The sequence below is a fragment of the Mus musculus genome, chromosome 14, assembly GCF_000001635.26.
Source record: "Mus musculus strain C57BL/6J chromosome 14, GRCm38.p6 C57BL/6J".
Lineage (NCBI taxonomy): Eukaryota > Metazoa > Chordata > Mammalia > Rodentia > Muridae > Mus > Mus musculus.
This window is the reverse complement of record NC_000080.6, coordinates 122,400,149-122,417,970: the sequence shown is the minus strand read 5'-3', so window position 1 is coordinate 122,417,970 and position 17,822 is coordinate 122,400,149. Positions and strand designations below refer to the sequence as shown.

At 45.3% G+C, this 17,822-nt stretch overlaps 1 protein-coding gene and 1 long non-coding RNA gene across 10 annotated transcripts in view; one reads left to right on the top strand and one right to left on the bottom strand.

Annotated features, from left to right (window-relative positions):
• Positions 1-17,822, top strand: part of Gm5089 (predicted gene 5089) — an 85,468-nt gene that overhangs the window by 33,176 nt on the left and 34,470 nt on the right. The gene's annotated exons all lie outside the window — the stretch shown is intronic.
• Clybl (citrate lyase beta like) overlaps positions 15,737-17,822 on the bottom strand; it is a 231,241-nt gene continuing 229,155 nt past the window's right edge. For 4 of the 9 annotated variants that reach the window (XM_011245173.3, XM_011245172.3, XM_030247995.1 and 1 more), the window contains one exon: positions 16,038-16,515. In XM_011245173.3, the coding sequence (XP_011243475.1) occupies positions 16,351-16,515 (165 nt within the window). In that variant the 3' untranslated portion in view covers positions 16,038-16,350. The other 5 variants (NM_029556.3, XM_030247997.1, XM_030247996.1 and 2 more) reach the window with 3 other exon arrangements.

Sequence of the window (17,822 nt, the reverse complement as noted above, 5' to 3'; positions counted from 1 at the left end):
CTTTATCAAAGTAGGGCTTTAGCAGATAACCTGTGAAGCCATGCTCTTTTGCCACGGGGACCCTCTGCACAGGTACCCTCTAGGATCTGGGTGACACACGTGGAAAGAACAAGCAACTTAAACACTGAACTTTCTCTCTGCTCATGTGTGGAAGTCAGAGGAGTCCATTCTGTCCTTCTACTAAATGGGTCATCAGGCTTGGTTGGATGCAAACACCTTTACCCACTGAACCATCTCACTGGCCCCGAGTTCAGTGTATTGACTCCTTCATTCAACAAAACTTGAGCACACCATGCTAGGTTCCATGAAGAAAGCAAATGAACTTTCTGGTTGAATTCCAACCTTATAAGCACGCCGTATGGAGAAGTGAGGTTTTAGTACTTGCCTGTTCTACATACTTTTTCTCACTTACCCTACAACCTCTCTGGCCCCTCCTTACTGCACCATGTGAAGAGATCATCCCAACCAGGGCATTTCAAGGGAAGGTGGTCAGTGGATGGAGGCCCTCTGGCTCATCTCTGTCCCTCATGTGAGAAGCTGCAGGCGTTTGGGCATGAGGACAGTGTACCCTTGGCCTGGAAGTGGAAATGACCCCACAAATAACAAGTCACAGACAGAGCCCTAGATGGAGTTCTTGGGAGAGGCAGAGCAGGGACCTTTCAGAATTCCTTTTCTATTCTTTTTTTGTTTCTTGGATTTCTTTGTTTTTGTTTTGGCTTTGGATTTTTGGGGACAGGGTCTCACTACTTAGCTCCAGCTTCCTGAAATTCACTATGTAGACCAGGGTGGCCTCGAACACACAAAGTCTACCTGAGCCACCTTCAACAGCTACGAGTTTCTGTCACTTTCTACTACCAAGGTACTGACTCCAATGTCCCCAGGACTTTCTTTTCTAATTCTCTATTACTCTTTTTAAAAAAGAATTATTTAATTAATGTGCATGAGTACACTATAGCTGTCTTCAGACAGACCAGAAGAGAGCATTGGCTCCCATTACAGGTGGTTGTAAGGCACCATGTGGTTGCTGGGAATTGAACTCAGGACCTCTGGAGGAGGAATCAGTGCTCTTAACAACTGAACAACCTCTTCAGCCCCTCTCGGTCACTATTGAGGATCTGAACTGCTCTAAAAATCCACAGGGACTGGATCCCACTTTCTTGCCACTTTAAGGTACTTTGTGATACTCAGCCCAGCTTATGAGGTTGCCATTGTCCTGTGTGAGAGTGAAACCGAGGCCCAGCACATGTGACAAGGACTTCCAACATTTCTCCTTACCATTTGGCATTTCTGACCTTTTACAAACCTTTTCAGTTGAATAGCCACATTCTTAGATACATTAAATCCCTTCCTTTTGTTCCCTAGCCTCTTCAGCACCACCCCCACCCCCTTTATGAAGGAGCTAGGTTCTTGGCTAATTTGCATGTTTGTTTTAAAAGACAATAAGGAGTAGCAGGAAGAAGAAGAGGAAGATTAACATAAGAAAAGCCTGAAGTGAATACCAGCTTTCACAGCCAACAGAATTACCGCTCAGACAGACGTCCTGGTCTCTTGCAAAAAAACACCTGCCCCAGGTTAACAGCAGGTCTTACTTCAGGTACAAAACAGAACCTCCAAAGTTGCTGAAGGAGTGAAAGTATGCTGGAAAAAAGCATTCGAAGCTCCCAGCCTCATTAAGCTGGGAAAGGAGAGACCAAAGAGGTCTTTTGGCCTGAGGCAAATAATTGCAGTCAAAGATTCCTGCATCTTTTCTAGAGGTCCTGGGCCTTCAGTCAGTTTGACTAAAGCACTGAAGAGCCCCTCACCCTCTCGTGTAAGCAAGGCTGGGAGAAGGTGGTCAGAGGAAGACAGCCCAAGCCTGCTGGGTGCAGCAACTTCAGATACTATGGAAGGCCCAATGTCCTGAGACCATCCAATCCGACAGCTGAGCCTTCTCCCCGCAGGGTTTTAGCAGTCAGTCCTAGCAGTCCCGTGGTTTCAGCTGAGGCAATCGACAAATATGGCATTTTATGTGTATTGTTTAGGTATATAAGACAACTAAATATACAGAATATTAGTCCTGAAGCACGGCCACGCCATCAAAGGAGCCACACTTTCTTTTCTGGGAAATTCAATACCAGTGTACCTAACTGGTACACATGTGTGTCAAGAGACAGGAAAGCATGTGAAAATGAATGTGCATGAAACCAAAGCTCAGGTCAGTGAGAGGAGCTTCAAACTGCTGAGACCAGCTCCTGTGGCCCCAAACTTGATTATGGAAAGGGTGACATTCAAGTCTTGTTGCTTCTTTTTTCTTTCTTTGTTTGTTTTGTTTTTCGAGACAGGGTTTCTCTGTGTAGCTCTGGCTGTCCTGGAACTCACTTTGTAGACCAGGCTGGCCTCGAACTCAGAAATCCACCTGCCTCTGCCTCCTGAGTGCTGGGATTAAAGGCGTGCGCCACCACGCCTGCCATCTTGTTGCTTATTTATTATATGTAAGTACACTGTAGCTGTCTTCAGACACCCCAGAATAGGGCATCAGATCTCATTACAGATGGATGTGAGCCATCATGTGGTTGCTGGGATTTGAACTCATGACCTTCAGAAGAGCAGTCGGCACTCTTAACCGCTGAGCCATCTGTCTAGCCCCTTGTTGCTTTTAATGCAGAAGCTACATTCTATCTTTGAAGGCTCTATGGTTTGGCTGGGTTATTTATCTCTTTAAACTATAGATAATAAACTATAGTTTATTTCATGAAACTATAATGAGACCCAGAGATCAATATATGTTTAAAAAAAACCCAGCAGAATTAAAAACAAAACAAAATTACTACTACTGGGTCATGTAATATTGCCCTAGTCAGCCTGGAACTCCTGGGCTCAAGGAGCCTTCCTGCCCCAGTGTCCTGTGCAGCTGAGACTTCAGGTGCCTGCCCAGCAATGTTGGACAAGCTCCCTTCCCCCACCCCCATTTTTTTCTTCAAGACAGGATCTCTCTATGTAGTCCTTGGCTGACTGTCCTGGAACTCACTCTATAGATCAGTCTGTCCTTGAACTCACAGAGGTCCTCTTGCCTCTGCCTCCTAAGTGCTGGAATTAAAATCGTGTGCCCCTCCCCCACACGTGAGTGCTTGGGGAACAATTCTCTCTTTTCTCCTTGGTTTTCTCAGATATATTACCTTGAACTAATGATGATTCTCCTGCCTCAGCTTCCCAAGTGCTGGAACTATAGAAGTGTGCTATCATATCCCATCCAACAGACAACTTTAACATGCAGCCAAGGTGTGTGTGTATATATATATACATATATATGTGTGTGTATATATATATCCTATTGGCACAGATAATCTCAGAAACCCTTATTTAGCCCTTAAGTGCTGTGATTTAAATAATTGAAAACTTAAATACAAATAATAAGACAATCTACTCTACTTCTAGTATTTAAAAAAATTAAAACCTTTATTCATCTATTGAAAAACCTCTTCTTACAAAATATAGAGGTTACAGAAGTCTCAAATTTACTTCATTAGTCCCACAAAGTATTTTGGGAAGGTCTTATGAGTCTATACTTTTCCCACATTTTAATAATCTTAAGTGAGGGGGCTACAGAGATGGCTCAGTGGTTAAGAGCACTGACTGGTTTTCCAGAGGTCCTGAGTTCAATTCCCAGCAGCCACATGATGGCTCACAACCATCTGTAATGGGATCTGATGCCCTCTTCTGGTTTGTCTGATGACAGCAACAGAGTACTCATACATAAAATAAGTAAGTCTTAGGAAAAAGGTAAAAAATAATCTTAAGTAAGTTTTAAGTCTGTTACTGTTTGTCCTTGAGAATCAAAAGGTTGTTAAAGTTTTTGATTTTCAGGAGAAAACTTAGGAACTCAGAGGACCGAGTAGACGTTTGTACACTGAAGACAGACAGATGAGATGTGCATGGTTTACAAGCCTATATAAGCTAATCTCAGTATTTGGGATGCTAAGGCAGGAGGACTGTCATGAATTGAGACCAGCTCTAAAGAGCAGGACCCTATATCAAGCAAGCAAACAAACAAACCATTAGTGAGAAGATACTAATTTTTTTTGCTGTTAATTTGGGATGACAACACCTTGCATGGGTGTGTGTGTGTGTGTGTGTGTGTGTGTGTGTGTGTGTGTGTATGTGTTCTTCTATCACATGTGCTGTAAGCCTTTAGGTAGGGAGGGGTAGCCTCAACAGGGGGAGTCACATTGCAGAAACTGTAAGGGACAGGCAGGGCTGGCCAGCACACCCTGACTCCCTAGCAGTGTTTGCCTGGGAAATCAACTTCTCCAATGTTGCTCAGCTTTGGAGGTAAATTTTATTTTTTAGTGAAGCCTGGGTGCCCAGTTCTGGAATGGCTGCGTGCCTTTGTGTGTTTGGGGCTGGCTGTAGCTGCAGAGGGTGCTAAGGTAGAAATCACGCAAAAGGCAGGAAACAGAATGACCCATGTTTGGTATCTAGATCAGAAATCAAATCAAGAGTGCCATTGCTGACAGAAACATGCATTTCTAAAAGATATTTATTTGAAAGTTTGGAAGAAAGCAAAGCTCGTGCCCCAGGGCTTCTGGGAGTATGTACAAAATACAATAATTAAATTAAGTCCAGCAGTTAAAATTCCTCATAAAAAGAAAAAGCTGGAGTGTTTCCCAATGGGGAATGCTTCACTTGAAAGAAAGGTTTTACTCTATGGCCTGAAGGTCAACAAACTGGGGCTCCATGAGAATGTATAAAATTTCTTAAAGCGGGTCTTCTGTCTTTGTTTTGTTGAAAGAAAATAAAAAGAGTAAAAAGGGGACAAGTTTTTAAAATTCAAAAAAAAAAAAAAAGGAAGGAAGAAAGAAAAGAAGGAAAGAAAAAGAGGCTGTCCTACAACCATCAGAGTTTTTATGAACACCACACTGGAGGCTATGAAAACATACTCTTTTCTGAACACTAATCAAACACATCTGCTCTCCAAGAAGGAAGCAGGGGAAGTCCAGGGGAAGCTTTTGAACAAATCTCTTAAAATACACTGGTCTTCATAGGCCCTTCTTGCAAATTCATGACAAATTCTCCTGCTAGTTAAATTTGAACATATTTAATATTTCAATATTTTCATAATACATTTTACACTTGAAATGAAATGACTGATGCAGGTGAAGGTTTGTATGTGTGTGTGTATGCCCGTGTTTGTATGTGTGTATGCACGTGTGTGTGTGTGCGCGCGCGCATGTGTGTGTGTGTGTGTGTGTGTGTGCGCGTGCGCGAGTGTGTGTGGTTTCATGAGGCAGAGTTATTAGAATGAACTTGTTAAGTCCCATCCTAAAATAGAATGTTTATCACAATTTGAAAACATCAGTTTTCACAATAATCATTCGTTACTGTTTCTGGTACTGCTCACCAGCAAAAGGAATCAGGTTAAGGCGGAAACCAAATTTCATAAGCTTGATTATAAATATCTTTATACCTTCATAAGTTATATAGTAAAAATATAAATCTCACATTTTATACATTTCTAGAGATATAGAAGATTTCTATAAAGTTAACCTGATTGTTCCTAAGCATTTTTCTAGGCTCCTGTGTGAGCTTTAGAGGCACTCTCTGATAGCCTTTCCTAAAGCGTTATGAACCATAACCAGTCCACAGTGTTCTTAAATCCCTACGTGGAGTTTGAGCAATGCTGCCTTTCCATGAAGACAGTATGGGTGGATGTACCACAGTAGGAAGAGCAGCTACGTTTAACTTACTGAATAATTAGTGGTCTCCTTGTCATTTCTCCTTTGATTCCCAAATTACAGCATTAGCTGTCTGTCCCCTGCACTCAGGGTCTCTCCAGAAAAATGGGCATAATACACAATCGTTGCCAAGTTCACAGTAAATGAAGGATTGTGGGATGTTCCCTAAGCAGCAGGGACTTGAGCTAGAATTACCTCCAAAGCACAAACTCAAATTAGGGGTGGGGTTGCCTAGTTTTCTTGCTTTCCTCTTGTCACTTGGAATCTGTGGTTTTGGGACTCTGAAGGTGGGTGGGCCAGAGAAGAGAAGGTAAAATTTCTAAGGAAGAAGAGCAAAACCATTTTAAATACTCAGAGATGCTGGCAGGGGTCTGTGAGGGCAGAAACAACACAGCTGGGTGGTACATCCTCTGTTCTTGGGGTCTGAGTCTCCCAGGACTGTGTTTCTAGAAGACCAAAGACATTCTCTAGCAGTTCAGCTCCATCCTGGTGGCAGATCCTGCAGAAGGCAGGGCTGTGTTTTAGGAGGATTGAGTCTCCTGCCTGTTTCTGAATGGCATCTGTTTGAAGTGAGATGGGCTCAGATGTCTTTACTGGCATTGGAGGGAGGCTGAGATAGAGAAAGAAGCCTCCACTATTGTGTGTATTGTTTCTGGAAGATCCTCTGATGCTGCCGCACTCTGAGATCTGTTGAAGAGATGTTTAGTGAGAAATTGTGAATCTGAGTTGGGAGTGTGTGGTTTTTCAAGCGATTTGCAGACTTGTCAAGGGTATGGGTCTCCTTGTAGTATGGCCTTGAGCAAATCAAAAATTACTTGACTGTCAGTGTCCCTGGTATCCTACATCTCTATGTGAATGTTGGCCCCCTTTCAGCTAGGACTGGTACCTAAGGCCCTTAGAGCTTCCGTTTCTATCTATGTGCTTGGACAAAATGATGGAATTTAAGTTTATAATCAAACACCCTTGAAATAAATCTTTATAGTCTGTCAACAGGTCGAGGAGATTGCTAACAAAGCCACAAGGCTCTTATGAAATACACATGGAAGTTGCTAGATGAATGTATTTTCCTGCTAGAACATATATTTTTGTTTGTTTGTTTGTTTGTTTGTTTGTGGTTGTTTCTTTGAGACAGGGTTTTTCTGTATAGCCCTGGCTGTCCCAGAACTCACTTTGTAGACCAGGCTGGCCTAGAACTCAGAAATCCACCTGCCTCTGCCTCCCTAGTGCTGGGATTAAAGGCGTGCGCCACCACATCTACTAATAGAAGCCAAGGAGAAAACCAGCTTCATTAGTAGAAAGGAAAGCACACCAGTAAACCCACTGTGGAGGCAGAGTTAAGAAGATCACTCACTGAGCATTTAAGATCAGCCTGGTCCACATAGCAAGTTGAGAGCCAGTTGGCTACATAGTGAGACTCACTCCTCAAAACAGCAACAGAGTAACAACAAAGAAGAGCCTCTGCCCAGGAAGAAGCATGGAGGATGCCTGCCTTAACACAGTTCATACACATGCAAATATAAGGCTCCTTTTCTCCCTCCTTTACTTCCTTCTCTTCTTTTCTCTTCTCTTCTCTTCTTTTCTCTTCTCTTCTCTTCTCTCTCTCTCTCTCTCTCTCTCTCTCTCTCTCTCTCTCTCTCTCTCTCTCTTTCTCTCTCTCTCTCTAAGGCTCCTTCCTTATGGGTGCAGGTCACCCTGGGAATAGTGAGGACTTGGGCCACACAGTTGGGTGGATGCTGGACATTCAGGTAGCTGAAGGCCCTGTCTCCTCAGCTGATCAAAAGGGGAATCTTCAAAGGGCCACTTTCATAGGGCATATGTCCATGGCAACACTTGGGGCCAGGTTTTGGGGTGTTGCTGTTGTTTATTTTTGAGTAGTTGAAGAAACTGAGACTTAGAGAATATCTAAGTGTGAATGTAACAACTGATTAGTGAGAGAGCCAGGACCAGAGTGCTAATTGATGGGGAGAGACCCACAAGCCCTAGTTTTAACAATACACTGTTTTTGGAGCTCATACCTGGCAGGTGAGGAATGAGAGCAGACAAGTGTCCCAAGGAGCACAACAATGTCCAACGTGTGCACTATGTGAGCGCACACACACCTAAAGAAGTCTTCCAGTAACAATCCAGTATAACATACTGGGAGAGAGGCAGTCCTGTAGCCCTCTGAGGGGCTGAGGAGCCCTCACAGGCAGGCGTGTCTGGAAAGCTTAGGAGTCTTGAGAATGATGGAAAGGGACTTCAAAAAAAGTCCCTGCAGTTAGAGAAGCCAGTACTACACACACAGGAAAGGGTGACCACAGCAGCCAGATTGTCTCAGGCAAGCCTGGGAGAAGCGCCATAGAGCTCTCAGCCTACAGGAATTCCTGGTAACTCTGTCATAGGGTTTAGACTGTTACTGTGTCTCCCCACCCTGTGTGTGTATGTGTGTGTGTGTGTGTGTGTGTGTGTGTTCATCCATGGAGGTTTGAGGATTACTTTGGGCTCTTGCCTCTAACCTTTCCAAGCCCGTCTTTTTCTGATTTCCGCCCCTATACCACATATTATACACTAAGCCACCTTCAATTTTCTGCTCCAGTTTCCCAGTTTCTCTGTTTTGCACCTCATGCTCTGCCAAAGAAGTTCTAAGATTACAGATGCCTATCACTGTATCTGGGCTTTTGTCTGGTTTTTTGTTTGTTTGTTTGTTTTCTTGTTTTTTCTCAGTATGTTCCAGAAACCAAACTCCAGTCAGCTGGGTTGCTTAGCAAGTGTTTTTATGGGATGAGCAAACCATCTATTCACCCTCCTCGTCAGAAAAACCCAGGGGCTCCCACTGACCTGTCCCTTCTGTCCTCTGGTGCTTAGGGGATATAAAGCTGGATACCCAGAGTATTCCTCTGCAGACACCACAAGGAGCCCTCTGAAGGCAGCAGAACACTCCTTGTCTTTGTGACACTAGCTGTGTATCTAAAGGACAAAGGCAAATTAGTTCCTTGTTTAAGAACAAAAAAAAAACAAACCCAAAAACCAAACAAACAACCTGGGTTAAACCAGCTAGACATCCTTAAGAGAAGAAAGAAAGAAAGAAAGAAAGAAAGAGAGAGAGAGAGAGAGAGAGAGAGAGAGAGAGAGAGAGAGAGAGAGAGAAAGAAAGAAAGAAAGAAAGAAGAAAGAAAGAAGAGAAAAGAAAAAAAATCCAGCTTGTCTTTACTGCTTCCAGCTTGTCTTCACAGCTTCCAACTCAGCAGATAGATAGTATGACTCACAGTATTGGTCCCCTCTTGTATTTCTTTCTTTAAACATTACTTTCTTTCTCTCTTATTTATTGTGTGTGTTGTCAGAGGACAACTTGCAGGAGTAGGTTCTCTCCTTCCACCACTTAAGTCTGAGGGACCAGGCACGGAGGTGAGGGTTTTTATGGGCTAAGCCCATCTAACTAGTTTCCTTTGCCTCTAGCCTCAAGAGAGAAAGTTTTGTTATTCGCATAAAGAATTTTTCCCCCTAGAGCTCCTCCCATGCCCCAAGACCCTAACCTAAGGAATATGTGTGGGTTTTTTTGTTTGTTTGTTTGTTTTTTGTTTAGTTTGCCTGTGAGGAATCTACAAGAATGTTGGGGTTGGGGTGCCTGGCACAGCAGAGCCTTTAACACCAGCAGTGGCAGGTACATCTCTATCTTTAAGCCTGATCTACAAAGGAACTTCCAAGCCACACAGGGCTTCAGATAGACCCTGTCTCAACACCTCCCCTTCCAAAATTGGCTGAGACTGAAGCAGACTCCTCCACGGTTACTGAGTTCCATGTGGGGTCTTAAGAGGCTGCTGGCTTTAATTTAACTTAGGGTGCTGTAGTTCCAGTCTAGAAGTCTGGTTCGGTTTCCAAGTAAGAGGTCACCTATGAGAAAGTCAACTCACCTTGACCAATCTTCTAGCTGTGGCTGAGCACGGCTTTGCATGGTCTGGTCATCAGATCAGCAACTAGCAGGTCCTCTAGGCAAGTCTGTGGAACCATGTGCATACTACAGAAGGGCGGACCTCATTCCTCAGACCTCACCATGCCTTTGCATGGCTCACACACTGCAGAGACCGTTTTCCAAGGGAGAGATACAGGGAAGAGTATGGATTGCTGGATTTTCGAATGTTTTAAATGATTCTTTGTTTGGTTGATTGGTTTTGTTGTTGTTGGTGGTGGTGGTGGTGGTGATGGTTGGTTTTTGAGACAGGGTTTATCTGTGTAGCCCTGGCTATCCTAGAACTTGCTCTGTAGACCAGGTGGGCCTTGAACCCACAGAGATCGGCCTGCTTCTGCCTTTTGAATGTATGTGCCTTCACTGCCTGGCAACGTTTTTGTTTTTTGTTTTGGTTTTGTTTTGTGTTTTTGTTTTTGTTTTTGAGACAGGGTTTCTCTGTATAGCCCTGGCTGTCCTGGAACTCACTCTGTAGATAAGGCTGGCCTTGAACTCAGAAATCCACCTGCCTCTGCCTCCCAAATGCTGAGATTAAAGGCATGCGCCACCACTGCCCGGCTGCCTGGCAACGTTTTAAATTCTTTTTTCCCTTTCATTAATTAATTTATTCACTATGTAGATCTATTTATCTATGTAGACCTAGCTAATGTGGAACTCACTATACAGACTAGGTTGGCCTTGAACTAACATAGGTCCCCCTGCCTCTGCTTCCCAAGTGCTGGCGTGCTCCATGGGTACTTCGATTTGAAGAGAACTCATCTGTGGATCGCTCTGTGACTTTTGGACAGTTGTCTGACATCCAGGGAACTCAACAGGTGTTGGCTGAATATGAATTTAGTTAAATATTCGTGAGCGCAGCGATTCCCCTTAAGACCTTCGGGGGAGGGGGGATATATTTACTCACATCTGCTTCTTTCTTACCCTGGGGAATTAGAATTTGTGGTTTTCTCTCGCAGACGTGCAGAGAAATCCACAAAGTTGCTTGTGGCATCTGGGGAAATGTTAACCAGGAAGCTGGCTAGGCAGAAGACGTGGATCTTTCCAGGTCTTATGCCCTACAGATGGGTCATCTTTTAGAGAGTGGAACTCAGATCCAGTACACCAGGACTCGCCCAGGACTTGCCTGGCGTTTGGCGTCTCCCCCAGAATTCTTTACACATGGCCCAGGAGCCAACTTCGGTGTTTACGACACACCCGGGCGGCGGATCCCCTGGACGGGCTATGGGCCCCGCGCAGGTGTCCGGCCTGTGCACGGGGTGCGCGGGGGCCCAGGAGCCCCGAGAAAGACGTTATTGTTACACTGTAACGAGTCTGATTAACTCGCTCCTGACACTTTCTCTTAGTTTCTTCGGCTCCTAGCAACCAGGCACAAAGGCGAAGGATTGTCCCCGGCTCCGCGGGGACACGGGCAGCCTTTGATCTCGCACCATTACAGCCCGGCTGCGCGACAGGCTCACGGGGTCCGGGAGGCCCGCAGTCCTGGCCACTGGGCCACGGGGATCCCCCCACTGCGGCCCCGGCCTAGCCTGGCCGCTGCGCCCCAGCACTGCTACACCGGTGTAAGTCATCACGCAGGGAAGGGCAGCGGTCTCCGAAATGTGCCCAAGGCCTGGTCTCTACTCCGGGGCGACGCCCGCGCACCGATGCATGCGGTGTGTGGTGCGGAACAGAAGAACATCTACCTACACGCGTGTCCTGACCGTTTGAGCACGTCTCCTTCCTAAGCGGTACGGGAGTTCCAGGCTTGCCTTGCTCTTCCCGTCCGAAGGAGCGAAAGAAAACCCAGCCGGTCAGTCACAATGAAAAAAGAAAGGGGGAAAAATTATGTAAAAGGAAGGACACAGTTACATAGTCCTCGAAAACGTAAATAACCTGCTTAGACGAAACTGAGTAGATCGCCACAAATTGCGTGTCCAGGAGGACTTTGGTGCCTTCCTGGCGCTTGCTTTGTATTTCTGGCTATCTTTACGGATTCTGAAGGAGGTGGGGTGTCAAATAATTACTAGAATCTAAACAAACCATGTCCACCAGCGACAAAAGTCACCCACCACAGAACCGGGACAAGCTGCCGGGTCCCACTGCGCAAGTTTTACAGGTACTAAAAAGTAATTTCCGTTCCAGTTCGGGTCGCTTACTTAGCCATCCCTGGCCCCAGTTGAAAACAGAGGGTGGGAAGAAAGAAGAGTTAGGCTTTAGCATTTCAATGTTAGGGTCAGGTAATTACTTCCCCTAAATTACAAAGTGAGGGCTTTGCAGGGGGCCCTCCCGGGAGAGGGCACTGTTCCCAAGCCCTGGATTTACAGACCCTTCTTGTGCTCTCCACTGGTAATAATATTCACAAGTTCCCGTGGAAAAAAAAACGCAGAGGATTCAGATGGCAAAATAAATGCAAGCTCTAAAAGCATACTGTCCTGAGGAAGAAAGAGGAAGGGGTGTGTGTTGGGGGGGAGGGGACAAGGGGAGCTGTAAAGCCCGTATTCTCTCCTCTTCCTGTGCCAACTAAGAAAATTCCATAGTCTCTAAATAAAGTTTCCCCAACTCCCACAAAACTATTGAGTGCAAAGGTGTTCCTGGCGATAATGACTTCTATTTTAGAGAGCGGAACACCGCATGGTTGGTTCTATTTATCCAGCAAAATATGCCAGGCAATCAAAGACTTTCAAATTCAAACTACAGGCGGTGAAGTCTTCATCCCCGGGACACTATTTCCCGACCTGTCTCTAGAGCAGTGGGGGCCAGTGTGGCCCTGTGGAAAACTGGAGACAAGGCTGAAGAAAGTCCCTAACTTGCCGTCCCAGGGGTGCCCCCCAACCAGCCAGAATTCTCCTTACCCTTTCAATAAAACATGACTGTGCCGATACAATCCTCTATACATTAAAATGAGTTTGTCACAGATTGTCATTAAGACCTCAGTAAAACAATGAAGACATTATTGGGCACCCCCCCCCCCTCGGGCAAGGTATTAAAGGCATAAAGCAATCGACACCACACGGGTCCTATTGAGATTAATGAAAAAATTATGCAAAAAGAATCGCAATTTCATTTTCCCGTGACGAGGCTTTGCGTCCGTCCAGTCATTCTCGCATCGCACCTGATGATTTATTAAACTAATCTGTGGAGATCAACCGCTGATGTTCTCAGCTCAATCTTGTCCTGGCTCATTTTCTAAGTAATTGTTTCTCATTAGTTCTGATAATGTTTTAATAGTGTTATCCATAATTTAGCCCCCTAGAATTAATAACAAGGGGGTGATACAGGCAAAGTGGCTGCCATTGAGCTACATAAAAATATAAACAGGTATGTTTTTTTAATTAATCTGATGAGCAGCCAAGTCCCCTTCCCACCTCATCACCCACGTCTGTGTCCCTACGGCAGACTCAGCCTTGGTGGCTCACTCAGCCTTGGTGGCATTTCTCTTTGTCTGCTCCTTACTAGGGGATGTGGGTTGGAGAAGTGGGATGCCTGCTTCCTTGCTACTCCACGTTTTAGATTTCTGTCTCCTGGGGAATGAGGGCTATGGGACCTCTCTTCTGGGGGCCCTTGTATCTTCTCAGATGACTGGCAATTGGCCTACATCTTTGCCTCCTGTGGGCCCCGGTCTTGTGATCCTACCTAAAGTGGTATTTCTTAATTATGAAGATGATTGATCCGAGGTCTGAGAAGGCTTAGCCAATGAGAGAGATCGTTTTGAGCTGGATACGGTGAAGGACATCAGGACTTTGGAGGAGGAAGACGCAGGAGGACTCTCATGAGTTTGATGCTAGCCTGGGATACATATCAAGATTCTGATTCAAAGGCAAAACCAGAACCAAACAGGGTGTTTTTGTATGGATAAGGAAGTTAGGGGACAAGGATTCCGAGATACTCTAACATGGTGAGGACATAGGAGTCCCTACCACTGTTGTGGAGTGGGAGAGGCCTAACTAGGCCCTGTTCTCAGTACCACTTTGAAGGGTTGCTTTTCGTTTGTTTGTTTGTTTGTTTGTTTGTTTGTTTTAGAGACAGGGTTTCTCTGTGTAGCCATGGCTGTCCTGGAACTCACTTTGTAGACCAGGCTGACCTTGAACTCAGAAATCCGCCTGCCTCTGCCTTGAAGGGTTGCTTTTTCTTAAGGTCTCCATGACTTCCACCATACAGGTGGGGCTTCCTCAGAGGGAGGCCCCTGTATGCTTTGGGTCGACCTGAACGACTGGGATGGAGGCCAGAACATGTGCCCCTCATCTTTTTTTAGCGCCAACAGCTTATCTGAAATCAGTACTGCTCTAACACTCTGAGCGTGTGTACATGTGTGTGAGTGTGCACATGCATTCATGCCCTCCATTCCCTGCTGGCTTATGAGCAGTCTTTGTTTCCACCAGCATGGACCCCTGTGGGTCGGCTTACTTTGTGCACACCTGACTTCATGACTCCCAGATGCAGCCTGGGGCCTGGGCATTTCTTACCCAGAGTGCCCCTGTCCTCTGTCCTGAAGCACCAATGGCCAGAGGCTAGCTGGATCTTCCCACTCCCATATGCCTTTCCAGAAACTCTGGGGTAGCACAGAGCAGCCCAGGTGAGGAATGGCTATCTCTCAATGAGGGAAAGGAGAGAGACACACAAGGTCCAAAGCAGGTGGCCCCAGCCCAACGCCTCAGCTCTGTTTAAGAGTTAGCCCTTCAGGTCCCTTGCTTGTGAATACCCGTGTCTCAAGAATGTTTCTCCAGATCCATCAGCTCTGGGGTTGGCTTCAGCCACTTGCTAGCCAGGGTGGTTTTCTCCTTCCTACCTTGCACTGGGGTGCATGGTGGCCATGGTAACAGTAGTTTCTGACCTGGCATTGGTGCGATGATGTGGTATCCACCTCCTAGGGTTTTCTGTAGGAACTAGAAGGATAGAATCAGGGGTGAGAAGTAGACTCGGGGATGGGGCACACACCAGGGGCCATGAAGGGAATCCACCAAAAGGGCCCAGGAGGAGGAGGAAAATGAAACTGGAAAACAACTGTTTTCTATTTACAAATTTAAATAAACAGCACAGCCTTCCCCGTGGTGTTTGTCTAAGAGGAGCAGCTATGCTGCTGAGTAGGTCGTGAAAAGGTTGGTGCGGAGTTTTAAACGTCCCATTCTGCTAATTTCTTAAAAGAACAGTGGTTCAGAGTCTCTGCACAAAAGCTCATGATTTAATGAGGGAAGAGAAACAAAATCTCCGCTTGCTGGTGTTTCAGACTTCATTGGCGTCCTCTGGCACGCACAAGTTGCTCCTCAGAGGCTTCAATACCCTTTCGCCTTCAGGATAAGACTACAAGCTGAATAGAGAACAATGCCCGGTTGTTATGTTTGTTTACCCTTCCTACAAGCTGGGTTAACCTCTTCAGAACAGCTTTACTAAGCCCGTTAACCACACCACCCATATGACCCACAGCCTCATTTCTAATGGGATGCAAATCTTGCAGGGGGCCATATGCACCAGCCCCGTGGCTTTGTGTCCTCTAGACATACAAGTTTATGGCTGAGAGTCCCATCCTAGCCCTACATTTACAGGGGGGTGGGGGTGGGGGGAATGGCCTCAATGGCGAACAGTTAAGCAGGGAGACAAAGGGTAGAATGGACGGTCTTGTTTTGCCTGCATTGATTTTTTTTTTAATTGCCAGTAACTGTTGACCCCAAGTATTCACCCAAGATGAGAGCTTTCGGGATCATCAAATGGATGGAGCCTGTGGGGGACAGTGGCTTCTCCAGAAATCAGTTTTGAAAGTTGTTTTTAGAGGCGTCCATAAGTCAATACAATACCTAACGACACTTTTATAATATCCTCTTTGTTGCCTTATCCGATAATTCATAAAACTGCTGAAACCTCGATTTTGATATTATCCTTTTAAAAAGCCTAGCCTTAAATTTATCTGTGGTGTCCTCTGTGCAAATGAACAATATTGGAAATATTTCCTAATAAAAGAAGAATGAGGAACATTCTAGAACACATATCAGAATATGTTTCGTCAAGGACTTAACTTCTTCCCACCTATATTTCCTCCCATGTCTATCTCCCTGTGAAATAATAAACCGGTATTTATAACACATTAATAGACAATAGCAAAACCATAAGCTTAGACTCCAGAGGAAGAAAGTTTATTTTTAGCATAGCGGGTCAGTAAGATACAAGGGGAGGGGGCGTTGTGACTAACGTGAAATGAGGTCCTGATCCAGCATGCTAGCAAGCTGCCCTGGGTACTGCGGTTTGTCTTTAAGAAGCCCACAGTATCCATTCAGCCCGCCTGAGGAGGGCTTCATTTAACAGATCATTTTTCCTTGATGGATGTGGCAAGCGTAACAATGTTCTGGGCCTGCTTCAGTAATGGCATGTCGATCATACTTCCTCGGAAAGTAAAGGCTCCCTGGAAAACAGAATACAAACTTCCTGAAAGAACGCTCGCAAATTATAGGCTTCTTTTCTTGCGCACACCCTTGTACCACAAGAACATTTTAGATCCCACCTGAGTTATGCTGACTTTCCTGCCCAACTTTTGAGAAAAATCAGAGCAAATTGCAGGGGAGAGATTTCTTTTTATCCTCCTACAGAGGCGGGGAGGGGGGGAAAATCCTTCAGCTTTTTAAGAGAGAGAAAAAAACCATAGCAGACACAAAACATGGTAAACTGTTCATTTCACCCTTGAAAAATTAAACGGAAAACAACTGCGGAAGAAAAATTTAAATACTTATTTCATTTGAAATCTTGTGTGGGATTCTGAAGCAGTATTGTATGCTCTGGCCGGTGATTACCGTTTTTTAAAAAGTGCAGGTTAGTTGCAAATGCTTCCTTCTTGCCAGACATAGTGAAGGTGTTACTCCAGGGTAATGAAAATATCTGAGCAAAGAGACCATCATCCTGTTGGGACATCCGAGCCAAGGACAAAGAAGTCATTCTTTGTTGACCAAACTGGAAGGCATCTCTGCTGCCCCACCCGTAACCCCCCTCTACCCCATCTTACAGATTCTCTCTTTCTTCAACCTTCTTCAAACACTCATTTAGACTGGCATATGATGTAGGTCCTGTTCTGGGTTAGGACAGGGGCCCACCATAGTGCTCTTCCAAAGTAGCATGACTGGGAAGGGTTAGAGTTATGGGTTACACCGAGTCTCCCAGCTTCAAGCCTTCCCTTGAATCAAAGAGGGGAAATTCAACTGACAGAAGGTAGCAGTCCCCGATCCCAAAGTATCTGTGTTCTTGTTTGATTTTTGTTTTTGTTCCTCTATAACGTAGGTTGCCCTTCAAGGCAACCCTCCTGCTTCAGTCTTCCAAGTGGTAGAATTACAGGTGTGAGCCTTCATATCTAGTTCCATGTACTTTCACTCTTTATTGTTGTTTTTGAGACAGAGTCTCATAATGTCTCCGCAGCCTGGAAAGCTACATAGACCAGGCTGGCTTTGAGCTCATTGAACTCGGTCTGCCTCTGCCTCCTGAGTACTGGGATTAAAGGTGTGTGCCACCATCCCCTAGTTTTCCAATGTTTTTTTTTTTTTTAATTATTTTATTTTTTAAAGTGCTGGAGATGAAACTTGGACTTTCTAGGCCATGGCTCTAACCCCTGAACCATACCTCCACCACGGCTAATCACTTCTCTCTCCTTCATTTTACCTGTTGTCAAGGGTGTGGCCCTGAGAGAAAGAACAGGTGCTCCTTGGAGATCTGGAGGTGGGTGAGCCACCCTAGCCCTTGATAGTTCAGTTATATGCAGCAGAGCCCGTTTCCTGTTGCATAGGTTAAAGCCCACAGTCACTATTGTACTTGCTGGTTTTGCACAGCGCTGCTGAGATGGGCATGCTGGGAGCTACCACGAGGGTTATGGGGTAGGAAAAGAGAGTGAACTCATAGGAAGGAATCAACAAAACTCCATGGCAGAGAATCCTTGGCAATATGTTCAGATTTTATTCCTCAATGAGGCAGATTTAAAAGCATACATAACCAGAGTTTTTTCTTAGGAACGCCTGTTCCTCTTGGAATGAACCCAGCCCTCAGGCAAACCCGTGTGACCTAAAATCCTATATTTGGGTCACTTTCTGGTCTCCCTCTCTTTTCATACCCTTCAATTGGCCCATTCCATACAGCCTAGAGCTAATTTGGGTCATCTAGGACCATGATGAATTTTATGAATCTGGTTGGGGAGGTTCCCCAGGTTGGCACTGCATGGAGAT